Raw genomic sequence first — 18,081 nt, forward strand, 5'->3', positions numbered from 1 at the left:
AAGACACTGGAGTCTGAGGATGGATCTACACACATGGGGGGAAACGCTATAATTTTGTGTGTGTGTTAAAAGTGAACTTTAATAGAGTAGAAAAAGTCCATTATGTACATGAGTCCCTCTCGGGCTCCACATAAGCAGTGGGGAAACGCTATAATTAAGTCAGAAATTAAATCATTAAAGCAAAAGAAAAAAAACCGCTATGGGAAATAACATAGTTTTTTTTTTACTCTCCAGCGCCATCTGGTGTTGCATGTTTATAACACATTCAAAATGCTGTGTTTTGACTAATGTAGCTGAGTCCCGAGACACTGCTGCAGAAATAGTAAGAGTTATTCAGCCCTTCCCTGTGACCCTGGCCACTACACCTCTGCCAACCGTGCATCAGCCTGCCACAGAGCTACTTCCGCCCTGTGGATTACAGTGGATGGCAACCACACCTTTGCATAAGCTTACAATGGCTATGCATGTACAGAGGATATAAGCAAGATACAAACATAGCCACATGCTTCCAGGGAAAGCCTTTTAAAATACGGTTACCAGGTTTTTTTCAATGAATCCGGGGACACTTTTTTTTTTTTTTAGCTGAGTAGCAACGGGGAGTCAGTAGTGGGGATGGTGGGGCAAAAGACCCTGGGCCCAAGCACACATGCATATTGTATAAAGGCGCAAAGCCCTTCTTTCACACACTGTGAAACAAAAAGGCGCAGAGTTTTTTTAAAAAACTGGGCAACAGCACACAGCACACCCATGACTCCCAAGCCTCCCCCGATCTACCCCCTTCCTCCTTTGACTGATCAGGGGAGGCTCAGGAGTCATGGGCGGCTGTTGCCCAGTTTAAAAAAACAAAAAAACCCCCTGCACATTTATGTTTCACAGGGTGAAAAAGAAGGGCTTTGCACCTTGCCTGGCAGAGAAACCACACATCTTGTGCCCCTCCTGGGCAACGCCCACCTTCCCGTGACTCCCAAGCCTCCCCCGATCTGCCAAAACAAAGGGGGAAGGGGGCAGGAGATCTGTACCACCGGACGTCCCTGGTTCCCCTTTGGCAGTGGCGGCGGCAGCGAGCAGCTCCTGAAGCCAGCCAGAGCCAACTGCGCTACCAGGCTGCTGAGGCTGCCACTGCCACTGCCACATTTGCTGGGGACAGATTTGCAAATCAGGGGACTGTTCCCAGGAACCGGGGACATCTGGTAACCCTATCTTAAAAAGACCCGGACCACAATCGAGCAAAAGTGAGACAAACAGTGCAAATCTGTTTGCACGACTTCTCAGGTACAGACTTCCATTGACTTTAGTGGGGCTTGTCTACTCCCAGGAAAGTGGTAGAAAGTCCTATTGAAAGCAACAGAAAGGAATTCCTTAGCTGCTGCTCAGCGGTTTAATGTTCTGTCACATCCAATTAGACATTAGCTCTGGCTTTCTTTCTCTCTCTCTCTCCTTGGCTTGTGTCCAGAGATATGTTAGCCAATCAGATGTGACATTTGAACTTAAAATGCCACTCGAATACAATCCAGGGTTCTGTATGTGCGTGAATATAGACAAGAGATTGTCTATAGGAAAGGATCAAACACTTGGTGGCAGATCAAGTTCCCTGCAGATCCTATTAAAACCATTTTGCCCGCAGTGAGGGCTGCATTGTTCATGCTCATTTTGCAGTCTAATAGCCCTTTTCCTGTTCTTCCTAAATGATGCAGATGAATTGACTTTTAGCAAAGGTGCCTTTGCCATAATCTCTTGGGAGCAAACAATGGTGACCTTTCTCAACAATTCTTCCTGCTGTTCTTTCTCTCTTGCCTGGTGTGTGTGTGTGTGTGTGTGTGTGTGTGTGTGTGTGTGTGTTGGTCTTCTCCAGCAGCAGGGACACTGCACTTAAGTAATTTTAGAGCCACGGTTACCAATGTAGTGCCCCTAGAAGTTGTTCTACTACTGCAACCCCCATCCAGTAGTGTAGTGGCAAATTCAGGGTCCCTTTGTGCAAATGATCACAGCCCTGCCCCCTCTAAGGGTATGCAATAATTCTATAATTATACAAAAGTGATAAGTAGGGGTGCATTGCAACAACCAATGCAGATCTCCACGTGTTGCCAGTCTGCTAGGTCTACTATGTTCCATGCACATACTTGGCCAAATGATTTGGAGTGCTCCGACATTTTCTTTCGGAATGACTTACATTGTGTTTTGCATGAAGGTCCATTGTACATAACAGAGCTTGCACACCATTTTCTTGAAACGGAAACGCCCTTTGTTTTCAGTGTTCCTAAATGCTTAGCTTAGAAACAACAACTCTTTGGTGTTTTAACCATGCACCCTCTCTAGAGTGGCCCTAGGAGCCAATCCCCAGTGGCTGACTTACCTCACTTCGCTCTGATTGGCTCCAATCAGCACAAAGGGTGAGAAGTCTTCTCAGTGGCCAAAAGCTCCTCTTCCGTGCTGGTGGGGCGGCTCTAGGATGCTGGAGTCTGGGACCCTGCTGCAGAAATATTAATGGGTTTCCCGCAACCCCAGACCACAACGTCAGACGTAGCCAGCATGGCCAATAATTGGAAGTGATGGAAGTCATGGTGCTAAAACGGGTTATCCTGTTTTAGACTCTGGGTATAATGGTGTTTTTATTCATGAGAAGAAGAAGAAGAAGAAGAAGAAGAAGAAGAAGAAGAAGAAGAAGGGGGGGAGGAGGAGGAGTTTGGATTTGATATCCTGCTTTATCACTACCCAAAGAAGTCTCAAAGCGGCTAACATTCTCCTTTTCCCTTCCTCCCCCACAACAAACACTCTGTGAGGTGAGTGGGGCTGAGAGACTTCAGAGAAGTGTGACTAGCCCAAGGTCACCCAGCAGCTGCATGTGGAGGAGCGGAGACGCGAACCCGGTTCACCAGATTACCAGTCTACCGCTCTTAACCACTGCACCGCGCTGCCTCTCCAGTTGTAGCCAACTGTCAGGGAATGGTCTGAAGACAAGGACTGGGGAATGCATTCCATGGAGAGCTGGAGGGGGGAAAGCCGCCCCCCTTGTCCACAGCATGTTCAGAAGCAGAGAGATAGAGAGAGAAGCTGAATAGCTAAAGGGGGAGTTATCCAGTTATGAGATAATGACGACAGAACCGGAAGGGAGGGGGCAGCTAGTTGAGATGGCACTTGAGAGTAATAAAAGGTCTATAAATCTATCAACCGCTCGTTAATTCTTATCTGGGAAGTTACCGAAGGGAGGAGAGGACTCTCCACACCTGAACACCAACTGACTTCTACTCAGAGTTAGACCCATTGTAGTTCATGGCCCTAAGCTAGTCATGTCAATTAATTCCAATGGGTTGGCTCTGAGTTGGACCAGCATTGGCGACTGGGTCGGGCCAGTGTCTCATCTACTCCACCATCCTCTTCTCACAATGGCCAGCCAGATGCCTATGGAAAACCCACAAGCAAGACCCAAATGCAAGAGCACTTTCGCTGCCTGCAGTTTCCAGCAACTGGTAGGGGCAGACCATAGCCATTGTGGCTAGTAGTCACTGATAACCTCCTCCACGAATCTGTCAAATCTTTTCAATCCATCCAAGTTAGGGGCCTTCGCTGCCTCCAGTGGGGGTGAGTTCCACAGTTTAACTAAGCACTGCATGAAGAAGTACATTAAAAAAAAAATTGGCTGTCCCAACTCAACATTCAGCTTTACTGGGTGTTCACATGTTATGGTGTTATGAGACATGGAGAAAAAACCTGTCTCTGACCTCTTTCACCATATACAGGTCTGCCATAGTCGAAACAAAATAGAAAATTCTTTCCAGTAGCACCTTAGAGACCAACTGAGTTTGTTCTTGGTATGAGCTTTCGTGTGCATGCACACTTCTTCAGATACACTGAAACAGAAGTCACCAGATCCTTAAATATAGTGAGGGAGTGGGGAGGGGTATTACTCAGAAGGGTGGTGGGAATGGGTGATGGGCTGATAGGTGTGGAAAACCTGTTGACGACTCTTAACGGCTGCAATTAGTCTTGCAGAGAAAGGCAAGGGGTGAGATGGCTAAAGATAGCTTTGTTATGTATAATGAGATAAGAATCTAATGTCTTTGTTCAGACCAGGTTTCTCCATGGTTTTTAGTTTAGAAATAGACTGGAAAGAGAAGTGGCTGAATTGCAACTAATCACCAAACTTAAAACCATGGAGAAACCTGGTCTGAACAAAGACATTAGATTCTTATCTAGGTGGACGGGTTGGGGAGGATGGGGGTGGGGTGGGGTCAGGTGACGAAGTTTCTATTTTACTTAATATATGTAGGGTTTGATGTCAGCGTTGCTTGTGCAGGTTCTCTGTTGTTCGCTTGTGTTCCTTTGGTGGTGGGCAGCAGCATTTTTTTGAGGTGGGAAGACGGTATTAATGGAAGTGCTAAGGAAAAACCCCAGCAGCTATTGCTGGTGAGGCATTGCTGAAGGTTGGAATAGACAATCCTTGGTGGGCCACATGTTCCCCACCCCTGGGATGCATTGATGTCCAACTGGTCGATTGTGATCTACCGGTCAATCGCGGAGCATTCCTGGTCGATCGCGTGATCCTGAATGATCTCCGCCCCCCGCCCCCCACAAAAAAAGCTTAACAACCTGCATTAATGTATGAATCTGACAAACCTATTCACAAAGTCGCCCTGAGCCCGGTTTTTGGCTGGGAAGGGCGGGGTATAAATAAAAATTTATTATTATTATATTATTATTATTAAAGTAATATAATGAGGCTGCAGCCTCAACCGCAGCTACAATTCCAGTTTGGTTTTCAACTGAGGAGCTTTCACGTCACAATAACAGCTGCGTGCAGAACTGCCCCCCCTCTCTCTTCCTCAAAAGAAGCCCATCTTTGTTTACTTTGCAATTAAAGTATTTCAGAATTGGTTTAGCCTTGTGTTTGACTTTCCATGGACTGCAGTTAAATGTGTGCATGTGTGTGCGTTTGCATTCCGGCCTTTCCCACAAGACACCTTTACAATAAATTGGTTTGCACCAAACGAAAAATGTAAAAATCCTGCAGATTTGCTTGGTATCGCTAAGGGTCGTGGTACTCTGTGCCCCTTTCAAAACTGCAACAGCTACAGCTAAACGATGGAGAGCAATAGACTAGAGGAGAGTGGGCTGGAGGGTTGCCTGAGAGAGAAAGCTGGAAACTTGAATGTGAGAAGCTCCACACAGAGAGAGAGAGACAGAGAGATGTTTAGTTCTGTGCTACTCTGCACTGGACTTTGGGGGAGCAAGATCTGTTGGTGGGGGGGATAATGCTGTTAGCCTCCCCACCCCAGCCCAATGCTCATATAGAAATAGAACTATTTGTTCCAAAGGCTCCACTGTCTCACTGACCTTCATTCCTACGAAACGGAACCCTGGTTAAGCACGGGAACCTCTGGAGTCTCTCATCACTCATAGGTCAGGGTGACATGTAACAACAGCAGCACTAGGGGAAATTGCTTTGCCAAAACGTGAACGTTAGGGGAAATTGGAACAAAAAAGATTGCGAATTTTCAGTAAACCTATGGATGTGTCGTTGTTCTTCTCTTTTGTTTTTCTTTTAATTTTCTTTTTTTTATTTTGACAAGGTAATAATCATAAATAAAGAAGAATAAAAATGCGCACCCCACCACTGAGACCGTTCCATTGTAACTATCCAACCTCCCAAAATTTCAACACCTCTTGCGATGGTTTGACCCCTTACTGTTTTAACAGTGCAAATTCTACAAACACCTTCCGTATCTCCTCATAATCATTCCCCGTCTTACCTTAATGGCACATGTAAATTTATCGTTAATAGCTATATCCCACACCTCTTTATACCAATCTTCCATTTTATACTCTCCTTGCCCCTTCCACTTCCTAGCTATAATAATTTGTGCAGCTGTCAATAAATTAGTGAGCAAGTGCATGTGTTTTAATTTGTTGGAAGCCACCCAGAGTGGGTGACATATTATTATTATTATTATTATTATTATTATTATTATTATTATTATTATTATTTATTACCACTACTACATAAAGCTGACAAATGAAGAACCAAAAGTTCTCTTTCCTTTTCCTTTCCTTTTCCTTTCTTTCTCTTTTCTTTTTTTCCGTTTCTCATCATCTGTTCCCCCCCTTTCCTCTTTCTGGTCTGTGTTTTTGTTTAGATTAGCTTTTTTGTCTTGGTAAAAATATATCTGACATTAATCTTTCTTCCAAATTTTGATAAAATCATATATATATATATATATATATATATATATATATATATATATATATATATATATATATGAAAACATCTGTTAACTGAGAGAAACCCAAACCGACAAATTTACCCATCCCGTGCTGTGGGTTAAATCACTGAGCCTAGGGCTTGCCAATCAGAAGGTCGGCGGTTCAAATCCCTGCGACGGGGTGAGCTCCTGTTGCTCGGTCCCTGCTCCTGCCAACCTAGCAGTTCGAAAGCACATCAAAGTGCAAGTAGATAAATAGGTACTGCTCTGGTGGGAAGGTAAACGGTATTTCTGTGCATTGCTCTGGTTCACCAGAAGCGGCTTTGTCATGCTGGCCACATGAACCGGAAGCTGTACGCCGGCTCCCTCGGCCAGTAAAGTGAGATGAGCGCCGCAACCCCAGAGTCGTCCACGACTGGACCTAATGGTCAGGGGTCCCTTTACCTTTACCTTACCAGCAGTAAGGGGGAGGGGGTGCAGGGATCCTGCTGCAACTCCTATCAGCCCCATATGATGGGAGTTGTAGTCCAATAGAATCTGGAGGACCACTGCTTCCCCATCCCTGGATAGAGAATATCCTGCTTGGTCTTGCAAGGAGAGCTGCCTATAAACCTGTTCTGTTATCCACACTGGTGCAGAGTTTGAATCCGTAGTTAACTCGAGAAATGAGCGATGGCAAGTTAAAAACAAGAAGAAAACAAAACCGATTCTTGATTTAATAATTCCTTTTATTATACTTCACAGTACAAAGGGCTTTATTTTTGACAACACACTGGCTCAGGATTAGCTTAATTAATCACACCCTTGATTCACTCAAAGTGTACAAGAATCCCCATTCCTCTTCTGATCACAGAAGCCGCAAGAAAACACTAGTTAACATTATTTACCATCACCTACAGTTTATAAACAGGGGAGCACCTTGTACTTTCAGGACTTAAGTCGTGCTAGGTGCTGTACACAAAGGCCTATCTAGCATCACAAACTGGCTGCAGGGCAGATAAAAATGACGAGAAACCCCACTGTTAAGGTCCTGGTTGCTTAAATCCAGTTAACATTATTTGCAAAACTCAATAGCAGAACACATGCTTGGCGTGCAGAAGGTTCCAGGCTCAGACATTGGCATTTCTAGGCATGGTAGGGATAGACCCTTGTTAGAAGCGCCGAAGAACAGCTACCAACCAGTCTGGACCACACTGAACTACATTGGCCAACGGTCCAAACTGGTTTTTAAGGCAGTTTCATAATGGTAAGTGATTTTTGACAGTGGGCTCAGGATGTGGCAGGCTCTGTCCAAGCACAGAAGCATAGGGACCTGCCTTCTGCTGAGTCAAACCATTGGTCCATCCAGCTCAGTATTGTCTCTACACTGACTGGCAGAGGCTTTCCAAGGAACCCGGGACCACCTGCATTCCAAGCTATACCCTTCCCCAGAGATTGAATGGGCATCTGGCAAGGATGCCGCTGTGGTATCCTACAAAACAGATCCTCCATTGAGCAGGGGGGAAAGCAAATGACCCCAAAGGTCCTTTCCAACTCCATGTTTCTATCAATGGAAGATCCTACAAGTGAAACTGCCTTACGTAGAGTCAGACCAGTGTTCTGTCTGACCTGTTTCGTCCACACTGACAGGCAGCAGCTCTCTGCAGTCTCAAGCATCCCAACTTCATTCTCACTCGACATCTTTTTAAACTGGGATTGGATCTGGGCCCTTAGCTCCTCTCTGGGATGGGCCTGTTATGGGTCACAATATTTACATTCATCCTGGACCTCTTTTTCTTTTCTTTTTTGGCAGGACAAAAGGGATTTCATTTCAATTTTTAAAAAGTTCACCATAGGAACAAGTCTCTTTGTTTTTAAGAAAAAGGAAGGTGTCTCCAAAACAGTTGAAAACTAAGCAAATACGACTATGAGCTGAAAGCTGGCTTAGAGAGAGAGAGATGGGCCAAAGGAACAGGTATATACGACACAGGGAAATATAGATTTTAAAAATATGCACTCTAATGCAGCTTCCATTCACTTATTCCTAGCACGATAAAACAACTGGAAGGTGGTAGCTTTGCCTTCACTGGAAGTTTTAATTCAGCCATCTGTCTGGGATTTCTTAAGCTGTGATACTCGCAGTGTAGAGGGTTGGACTAGATGACTGCTGGAGTCCCATCCGACCCTATAATTCTATGATACTATGAACTGCAACCTCAAATGTCCACTGCACACGCAGTTCCTAACCTGATATAGCCGCTTCTCTTGTATTTACACCAGATTTGGGTCTTTGCTACAGTTTCCAGGACAGATGGAAAGTTCTGGATGTGCCTAAGGCATTTAGAAAACACTCCCTCTAAGGGCAAACTCAGTTAGTGGCTGCAGATGAAAATACTACCAAAACAGAACCACGGCACGGTAAACATGATGCCACCAAATGTTTGTGTGTCAGCATGCTCAGAAGGTTTGCTGAAATGCAAATATATATATATATATATATATATATATATATATATATATATAGAGAGAGAGAGAGAGAGAGAGAGAGAGAGAGAGAGAGAGAGAGAGAGAGAGAGCGCAAACCCCCTGAATGGGACCACCTCCCACCACCCCAAAAATTATACCCCAATGAGGGCTGAGTATGTTCAAAAGCCGCAGAATTTTAGTTAGAAAAGAAAAACAAAGAATATCTGCGAATGGAGGTGGTGGCAAGTTTTGTGGCGTTCTGGAGGAGAACAGGAGACCTTTCGTCTTGCAATGTGTTTGGTTGCAGAACCCACTTGTCCATTGCATAATCCAGCCTCAGAATTGTTCGGTGTGAATTCACAGGTCTTTTCAAACAAACAAAGGGGCGCAAACACAGCCTTCTCTAAATCCTTTAGCCACGCTGTTGGTTGACCCTTTGGGGGCTTCCCCGGGGAACAGGAACACACAACCACAGGGAAGACCCTTGTCTACCCTCTAGCTGCCTTGCCTGAAGCTGTGGATCTGGGTGGAGTACTTCTGCAGCTGCCCCGCAGGATCATCGTCTTCCCCGCAATGCTGCTGATAGTGTTCATACAGTTTGGATCTGTTCCCCGAACCGGGGGCCTCGGCAGCAGGGATGTGCCCGTTGGACATCCGGAGGATCGTCGAGGTGAGAGACTTAATATAGTTCTTGGCCAAGGTGAGGGTCTCGATTTTGGAGAGCTTGTTCTCCGCCCTCACATGGGGGATGACCTCCCGCAAGGCCTGGAAGGCGGCGTTGAGCTTGTGCATGCGCTGCCTCTCCCGCTCGTTGCTCTCCAGCCTCCGCAAGCGCCTGTCTTTGCTACCTCCCCAAGGCAGTTTCGCGGGCCTGGAAGAGCTCTTCTGGCCCTCTTTGTTCCTCTTCTCTTTGCGCCGCAAGCATTTCCCAAGTTCTTCCTCGCCGGGGGCTGGCTCTTGACGCAAGGTGTCCTCAGGGATCGCGTGCCGACGTTTCACACCTTTGCTTTTGGCCTTCATCGCCAGCTCGGGGCCAGGAAACCGGATCCCAGATCTTTTGCGTTTATTTCCTTGTGGAAGATGTTTCTGGCACCAACCAAAGGGCTGTTTTAAAAAAAGACACTAAATTGGTTGCCGACAGAGACGGAAAATGCATTTTCATCAGATGTCACCTAACAGGGGTCTGTCTGGTTTATATATTCAGGATATAGAGGCAGTGGTGTCCTGAGTTTGGTGGAAGGAACTGTCACTTCAGGCAGCAAGGGTGGACCTGGCTTTTGGAATGTAAAAATGTGGGTGGGTAGGCTGCATTTATTGCACACCTCTCTACTTGTGCCTGACTGCACACATGCATGGCACGGGGGACCCGGAAATGGCATGAAAGAGCTGGAAAGTCTGTAGCTCACGAACAGACCCTCCCCAGTGCCTGAAGAAGATGGCCTCTTCAGGCTCTGGGAAGGGTCTCTTCACAAGCCGGAGGCGCAGCAGGACTTTGCTGAGGCTGCTCAGCCTCCCTGCCTAACAGCTGACACGTGGGTTAGCGCAGCAGCCACCGCTTTCCTGCACATCAGCTGAGAAGCCTCAACAAAGCCCTGTTGAGCCTCCGATTTGCAAGGAGACACCCTCTGGAGCACGAAGATGTCCTCTTCGGGCTCTGGAGTCTCCTTGTGAGCCATGATGGCATAGGTGCCAACTCTCTGAGGCCCTGGGTGCCCAAGCTCCCACAAAATTCCCCATGAAGGGGAGGGCACCCACAAATTTCTGTGCCAGGGCCATGCACACTGCATGGCACCCACAGCCCCGGGCACCCACGGTCGCTGGGCCATGCTGGCACTCCTGTGTGAAGGTGTCTCCAGGGGGGTCCCCACTTACGTGCATTTCACTTATACGTAGTGGCCTGGAACGTAACCCCCACATAAGTGGGGAGTCACATATTTGTGTGTGGATGTGTGTGTGTACTTTTATTGTATATTCCTTTTGTATTATTTGTTATTTATAAACCGGTATCTGTAAAAAATATCAAAGCTAGTTTACAATAGTAGTACATAAAACTGTGCAGTATAAACTGTGCAGTTTAAATCAGAAATCAGCAAACTAGTGCGGGAAGGTGTATTCTTAATTGCCTGCACAGGCCTGAAGGAACTGAGAAGTTTTCAGCAAGCACTTAAAAGGGAAGGCGCTTGCTGAACGTCTCTTGGCACAGCATTCCACTGGCCTGGGAGAATGACATGAAAGGCTCAGGTCCTTGTTATTGTCAAATGTGGAAGTGATTTATTTTTTATGTTTTGCTGCTGTTGTGACCCGCTTGGAGCTAAACTTGTTTGCTGGAAAAGCAGAATGCAAATATTAAACCCAAAGCTAGAAAACTAAAAAAAGCAGGGAGAGGGAGCTGGGATAGAACATCCCCCTGCTATGTTTTGCATTTTGATTTGGAAGGGATTTCTCGCATGGAGAGTTTTAAAAATGGCACCCTCCCCCTTCTAGCTCTCTTGCCTGCTTGGCAAAAAAACCTGTTCCATACTATGACAACTGCAGACCCTGAGCTGTCTATCCCACCTCCAGGCAGACAACAGATGCAGAGCCAATGTTTATCTTTCCCATCTGCACCCACCATTCCTCAAAGGGAGCTCAGGCAACACACTTGGGCTCGTCCCATTTATCCCACTCACAACTCTGCAAAGTAAACGAGGCTTACAAATACCCAATTGCCCAAGGACCACCCAGTGAGCTTCATGGTCAAGCAGAGAGCTGGACCACATCAGCACCTCCAAGTCTCTCGCCACTCTCACCCAGGGATGGGGAAGCCTGTGGACGCTCTAGGCATCTCTGGACTGCAACTCCCATCATCCCTGACTGTTAGCCATGCTTGTGGGGGCTGATGGGAGTTGGAGTGCAAGAACACCGGGGTGTGTGTGGGGGGGGGAAATCTGATAATGGCCAATTTCTATTGCGAAGGAGGATTAGTACCAGAACTTCCCTCTGTCTGGGTGCAAACTGCAATAGCAGAAAAATTCAAGTAGCAGATCAGCATTTCAGAATTCTAATTCAACACCTGGGCATGAGAAGAGTCTGCTGGGTCAGGCCAATAGCCCATCTAGTCCAGCATCCTGCCCTCACAGTGGCCAACCAGATGGCTGTGGGAAGCCTGCAAGCTGGATGTGAGCACCAGATCACTCTCCCTTCTTGCAGTTTCCAGCAGCTGGTATTCAGAAGCATGACTGCCTCTGACTGTTTGAGTACTAGAAGCTCAAAGGCTCAAATTCAATGTTTCGCAGACTTTAAAAAATCTTGAGTAATCTTGAGACAGAAAAAGATTATCGACTTTCTGGATCAGGGGTGGGGAACCTGTGGCCCCCTAGATGTGGTTGGACTTCCACCAGCCCCAGCAAGCATGGCCAACAGCCAGGAATGATAGGACGATGTCCAACAACTTCTGGAGGAATGTGGATTTCCCACTGCTGTGTCTAGATCCAATTCTATTTCTATGTTACTAACGGCATCCATAAAAGGGGTAGATTGGTAGAGCTAGATGGATGAACTCATAATTTCTAGAAGCAATGGAGCCATCAAGTTACTATGACCCAAGCCTGGTCTCTGGAAACATTTGCTACATATGAATCCATGTTGGAGAGAATGATCTTCACTGTTGAACAACCAACACTAACCAGCTATATTTGAGAGGAGGGCTGTAGCTAAGTTGTAGAACATCCTGCCCCACATGCAGAAGGTCCCAGGTTCAATCCCGGTCATCTCCAGGTAAGGCTGCGAGAGACTCCCTGTCTGAACACCTAGAAAGCCACTGCCAGTCAGTTGTCTACAACAGTGACTTGGATGGATGGATGGATGGATGGATGGGTCTGACTTGGTATTAAGGCAGCTTCCTATTATCCAAACAGCCGTGTATTCAAGGGGAGGTTTTCAGGCAAGGAGGTCAACTCAGACCATGCTCAACCTCTTTGAGAGGCAAAATGCCATTAAGGGGGGAAATGTAAGCTATGCTTCTCTATATAGTGCAGAGCGATTAAACCATTTGTCCCAGCAGAGATTGATTAAATACTAGCAGCAACAAAAACAAAGCAGTCAAGTTCATATGCTGTCCACTTCCTAAGTCCTCAAAGGTGAGCAGACGGCTGAAGGAGGCATCCAACCCCAGCTATCCAAGGACAGGAGAGCTTCCCATACTGTTCCAAGGTTGCTTTTAACTTAGGTTCCGCTGCCCCTGTCCTCCAAGCTTTATTCTTTATTTCCAAACAGCACCATAAAATCATAGAACTGTAGAGTTGGAAGGGACCACAAGGGTCACCAACCCAACCCCCTGCAATACAGGAACGCGGGACTTGAACCCACAACCCTGAGATTAAGAGTCTCATGCTGTACCGGCTGAGCCATTCTGGGTTGATACCTTTGCTCGATAATATATAACATGTGAGCACAGCAAATACTCAAGCATGTATTAAGCAATTGCACTGGGCTGCAGTTCCCCGCTGAGTGCACATGCTGCAGCAGAACGAGGCGCAGGGAGTCCGTTGGGCATGTCTCCTGCCCTCTTTCGCCTCTTTAGGAAGCTGCCTTATGCCACATGAGACCAAAGGCTCCATTGAGCTCAGTACTGTCTACACTGACTAGCAGCGAGTCTCCAGAGTTTCATACTGGGCTGGGGACATTCTTCAACATACTTGGAGATGCTGGGGAATTAAACTATTGTCCTTCTACATGCAGAGCAAGTGTCCTAGCACTGAGCCCTTCCCCGTGCTAGCAGTACTCTCTTCTCTTTTCATGACTTATGCATTGTACATGCAAAGCACTTTACATGGGTCCCCCATAATAATCCTGGGGGAAATTGAGTTGTTAAGTGTGCTAAGGGTTGTTAGGAAACCCCCATTCCCCTCGCGGAAATACAGTTCTCAGAGTGGCTTAAGAATCATTGCCTCTTCCCAGGGAAATCTGGGAAATACAGCTCTGCGAGGTTACTAGGGCTCTCCGAACAACTCTCAGCACCTTTAAACTACAGTTCCCAGGATTCTTTTGCAGGAAGTCATGATGATTTAAAGCGGTATGGTGCTGCTTTAAATGAATCATGTAGATGGGGGGGGGGGGCCTTACGCTGTTGCATCTGCATCCCCAAAGATCTCCGGCAAAAAGCTACATACTCAAGAGCTTGCCCTTTCTCACTATTCTGTTCCCATTCCACTTCCCCCTCCCCAAACAGCCAAAGGGTGACATGCATAGCTCCCCCCCCCCATATCTTGTCATCACAACACCCTTGTGAGGTAGGCCAGGCTGAGAGACAGGTCAGGCTTCTTGGCGATTTTGGTCCCAAACTCTTAATTAGCTACACCACACACTGAGCCCTGGCAAAGTCAGAACCAGTAAAAGATGTCCCTGGTCCCCGTCCATTCGAAAAGAAGAATATATATTTTTTTAAAAGATGCAATGTTTTGCACTAATAGTTTTAAGAGCGTGTGTGTGGTCACCCCCCCCCCCTTGATTACTCTCCTGTTCAGATTCCAGTCTTTCCACCAGGATTTTTTGATTGTGAGCGGTTCTGAATAAAATATAAAATATGGGGCGGAAGCCTACCTAGCAATGGGGCAGACGGCGGCGGCAGCATCCTTAACTCCAGGCTGGTGTGGTCAGTGAGCAAAGTGCTCACATATCCAGGAGAGAAAGTGCCTCAAATTCCTCTGCCTCCTGCAGACTGCTTACTGGGGCTAGGACACGTCACTTTAATGCACAAACAGGTGAGAGGAGGAGGAGTTTGGCTCGGTCAAGTCTTTTGCAAATAAGCCAAGAGGTGTGTGTGGCAGTTGTGAAATTATTAAGAGTGTTTCGCCATGTGGCTGACACTAAACAAGGATTCTGCAGTGTGGGCAGGGATCGCAGCAGCAGCATGGGCATACCCCCCCCCCCCAGTTTGCTGCACAAGAGAGACTGGGCAGCGGAGCAGGGAGGCTGGTGGCCTTACAGCCATGAAATGTGTTGTTGTTTCTCAGCCAGTCAAGTGAAGCAATCGAGGGTAGGTCGGCCTGACACACACCATGTTGTTGTTGTTGTTGTTCAGTCATTCAGTTGTGTCCGACTCTTCGTGACCCCATGGACCAGAGCACGCCAGGCACCCCTATCCTTCACTGCCTCTCGCAGTTTGGCCAAACTCATGTTAGTAGCTTCGAGAACACTGTCCAACCATCTCATCCTCTGTCGTCCCCTTCTCCTTGTGCCCTCCATCTTTCCCAACATCAGGGTCTTTTCCAGGGAGTCTTCTCTTCTCATGAGGTGGCCAAAGTACTGGAGCCTCAACTTCAGGATCTGTCCTTCTAGTGAGCACTCAGGGCTGATTTCTTTGAGAATGGATAGGTTTGATCTTCTTGCAGTCCATGGGACTCTCAAGAGTCTCCTCCAGCACCATAATTCAACACACACCATACCCTCCAACATTTCTCTGATGAAAATAGGGATGTCCTATTCAACAATAATAGTAGCAGAAGTGATCATTCTTATTATTCTTATTTATACCCCACCCATCTGACTGGGTTGTCCCAGCCACTCTGGGCAGCTTCCAACATCTATGAAAGCATAATAAAAAAATCAAGCATTTAAAAACCTTCTCTATACAGGGCTGCCTTCAGATGTCTTCTAAAGGTTGTATAGTTACTTATCTCCTTGGCTCAGGGGTTGCATAACTCCATACCTTCCAACATTTCTCCGATGAAAATAGGTACGTCCTAAGGAAGAGCAGGACATTCCAGGATCAGATCAGAAACTGGGATGGCTTCTGTTAACCCGGGACTGTCCCTGGAAAGTAGGGACACTTGGAAGATTCTCTCTCTCTCTGCTTTCTTCCACATAGAAAAACTGCAAACTGCCAGGGAATCTGCACACAAATCACGCACGAGTGTTACTCTCTAGCTCTAGCCCATTGTGGAAGCAGCTATCAATGCATTCTTCCACCACAAGCAAGGTATACAATTATTATAAATTACATTTGTATACGGATGCGTAACAACGTGCTTCCAACATATGTAAAGAGAAATGGGCGTTACCCTGAGGTTGGATAGAATGAACATATTGGTAATGTGGTCATCGTTGGCAATCCATCCATTGGGTTGTTCAGGTTCAATTCAAGGCGCTGTTCTTACCTGTAAAGTAGGACTGGGGAACTTGTGAGTCTCAAGATGTTGCTGGACTTCCCCTCCCATCATTCCTGACCATTGGCCAGGCTGGCAGAGGCTGATGGGAGTTGGAGTCCCAAAACCTTGGATGGTTATAGGTTCTCCGCCCCTTCAGTGAAGCCTTAAACAGCTAGGGACCTTAGAGTAGGTCGCGGATGGCGCTGTGGTCTAAACCACTGAGCCTCTTGGGCTTGCCGATCAGAAAGTCGGCAGTTCGAATCCCCGTGACGGGGTGAGCTCCTGTTGCTCAGTTCCAGCTCCTGCCAACCTAGCAGTTCGAAAGCAAGCCAGTGCAAATAGATAAATAGGTACTGCTCTGGCGGAAAGGTAAATGGCGTTTCCGTGTGCTGCTCTGGTTTCGCCAGAAGCGGCTTAGTCATGCTGGCCACATGACCCGGAAAAACTGTCTGCGGACAAACGCCGGTTCCCTCGGCCTGTAAAGCGAGATGAGCGCCGCAACCCCAGAGTCGTTCGCGACTGGACTTAACTGTCAGGGGTCCTTTACCTTTACCTTTTAAAGTAGAGCTAAGCAGACTTCAGGTTTGCTTTTATTATTTTATTTTTATATATTATTATTAGCCAGTTCCACCACCTAAATCCAGATGCAGTGGTTTGGGCAGAGCCACAAATAAAATGACAGATCATGGAGGAGAGCAAACTACTGACTGCATCCCCCAAGCTGCATACACTAGAAGGCCCTGTATATGAAAGTGCTAAACCTACATTGCCAGCATTACTAATTATTAGTCATTTTTCCTTCCCAGAAATGAGCTCAAAGTGATATAGAAAAACAAATATTAAAACAAGGATGAAAGCAACACAATGCACTCATGTACCTGTAGTCATTAAAAGGCATTGGGTTCCCCTTTTTTATTCTGTTCTTTTATGTAATTTGGCTGCTCTGATATCTGGTCCCTGGGTATTTTGATCTTTTATTAGTCACTTAAATTTTTTAACAAAGCTGAATAAAGCTTAATAAACAACTATCAGACTTTTAGAAGACATCTGAGGCATCCCTGTATAGGGAAGCTTTTAATATTTGATGAATCATTGTATTTTAATACAGTGGTACCTCTGGTTACAAATGCTTCTGGTTACGAACGCTTCGGGTTACGAACTCCGCTAACCCGGAAGTAGCTGCTGCTGGTTGCAAACTTTGCCCCAGGATGTGAATGGAAATCGCGCGCCGGAGGCGCACGCGCAATGGGAGGCCCCATTAGCAAAAGCGCACCTCAGGATAAGAATGGTTTCAGCTTAACAACGGACCTCCGGAACAAATTAAGTTCGTAACCAGAGGTACCACTGTATTCTACTGGAAGCTGCCCAGAGGGGCTGGGGTATAAATAATAAAATTAATTATTATTATTATTAATTATTACAAAACGCTGCTTTCAGGTGAAGCAGCGTCTTATCACCGGTCAATGGCAAAGCTGTGTGCTCCCTGGAGCTTAAATGTGCAACTAGTTGAGCTCAAATGCTCAACTACAACACAGCAATCTGTGCCACGAGTCCTGGAGAAAAAGCAACCGCAGCAGAAGCGACCCACCTTTGGGTAGCACTCAACAGTGCTTGCCACCATAGCAATGGCATCAGGCCTGTGCGAGAGCAGCTATGGCAAACCCAAGGGACACAACACAGCCAGGAGAAAGGAAAAAGCAGATGTTGTAGTATGCCATTTGTACCAAGGCCAATCCTCAAAACTTGTCAATCCTGTTGCTGATATCTGGCTGTGCTACCTTAACCATGATCAAATGCCATAATTAAAGAACCTGTTCTATTTATCCTGGCAAGCTGTCATCGTCTGTGCCCCCCCCCCCCAACTTTGAAGACTGGTTAACGGTACTCTTTAAAACAACTTAATCCTAAAATTTCCTGCATCAACAGATTTTTTTTTTAAAGTGTAAAAAGATGTGGCGTCATTATCGTAACTATCACCCCACTTGACATATACCCAAAGGCAAGAAGGAACCATAGCTCATCGATGAAAGCTTCACATTGCCTCAGGTTAGGTGGCAGTACAAAATGCAGATGGGACACCAGGATTTATAAATATATACCTTTATTTTTATTTTGCATATTAAATAAGGTTCTTTAAATTACAAGCAGTCTTGAATCACACTATGCATGATCAATGTACAGTAGAAATATTACAGTTTTAAAATTTACACAATTTAAAGACAAATTCGACCTGAAATTTCATTGACTAGAATATTGCCATAAACCTCATACCTGTATTAAATTTCCAATAGGAAAACCTCTCCCCTATGATT

The 18,081-nt window shown here is 46.2% G+C and overlaps 1 protein-coding gene across 1 annotated transcript; it reads right to left on the minus strand.

Moving 5' to 3' along the window:
* Positions 1–8,761: 8,761 nt before the first annotated feature.
* Positions 8,762–9,688, minus strand: BHLHA15 (basic helix-loop-helix family member a15). Its single transcript, XM_033167879.1, has one exon. It carries the CDS (start codon positions 9,660–9,662, stop codon positions 9,138–9,140), a length of 525 nt encoding a protein of 174 aa, XP_033023770.1. The 5' UTR covers positions 9,663–9,688; the 3' UTR covers positions 8,762–9,137.
* Positions 9,689–18,081: the final 8,393 nt, after the last annotated feature.

This window comes from Lacerta agilis, chromosome 13, assembly GCF_009819535.1.
Source record: "Lacerta agilis isolate rLacAgi1 chromosome 13, rLacAgi1.pri, whole genome shotgun sequence".
In the NCBI taxonomy this organism is placed as follows: Eukaryota; Metazoa; Chordata; class Lepidosauria; order Squamata; family Lacertidae; genus Lacerta; species Lacerta agilis.

Bases quoted from the DNA above. Each gene is read 5' to 3' on its own strand.
- BHLHA15 (XM_033167879.1), bottom strand. From the start codon at position 9,662: ATGAAGGCCAAAAGCAAAGGTGTGAAACGTCGGCACGCGATCCCTGAG.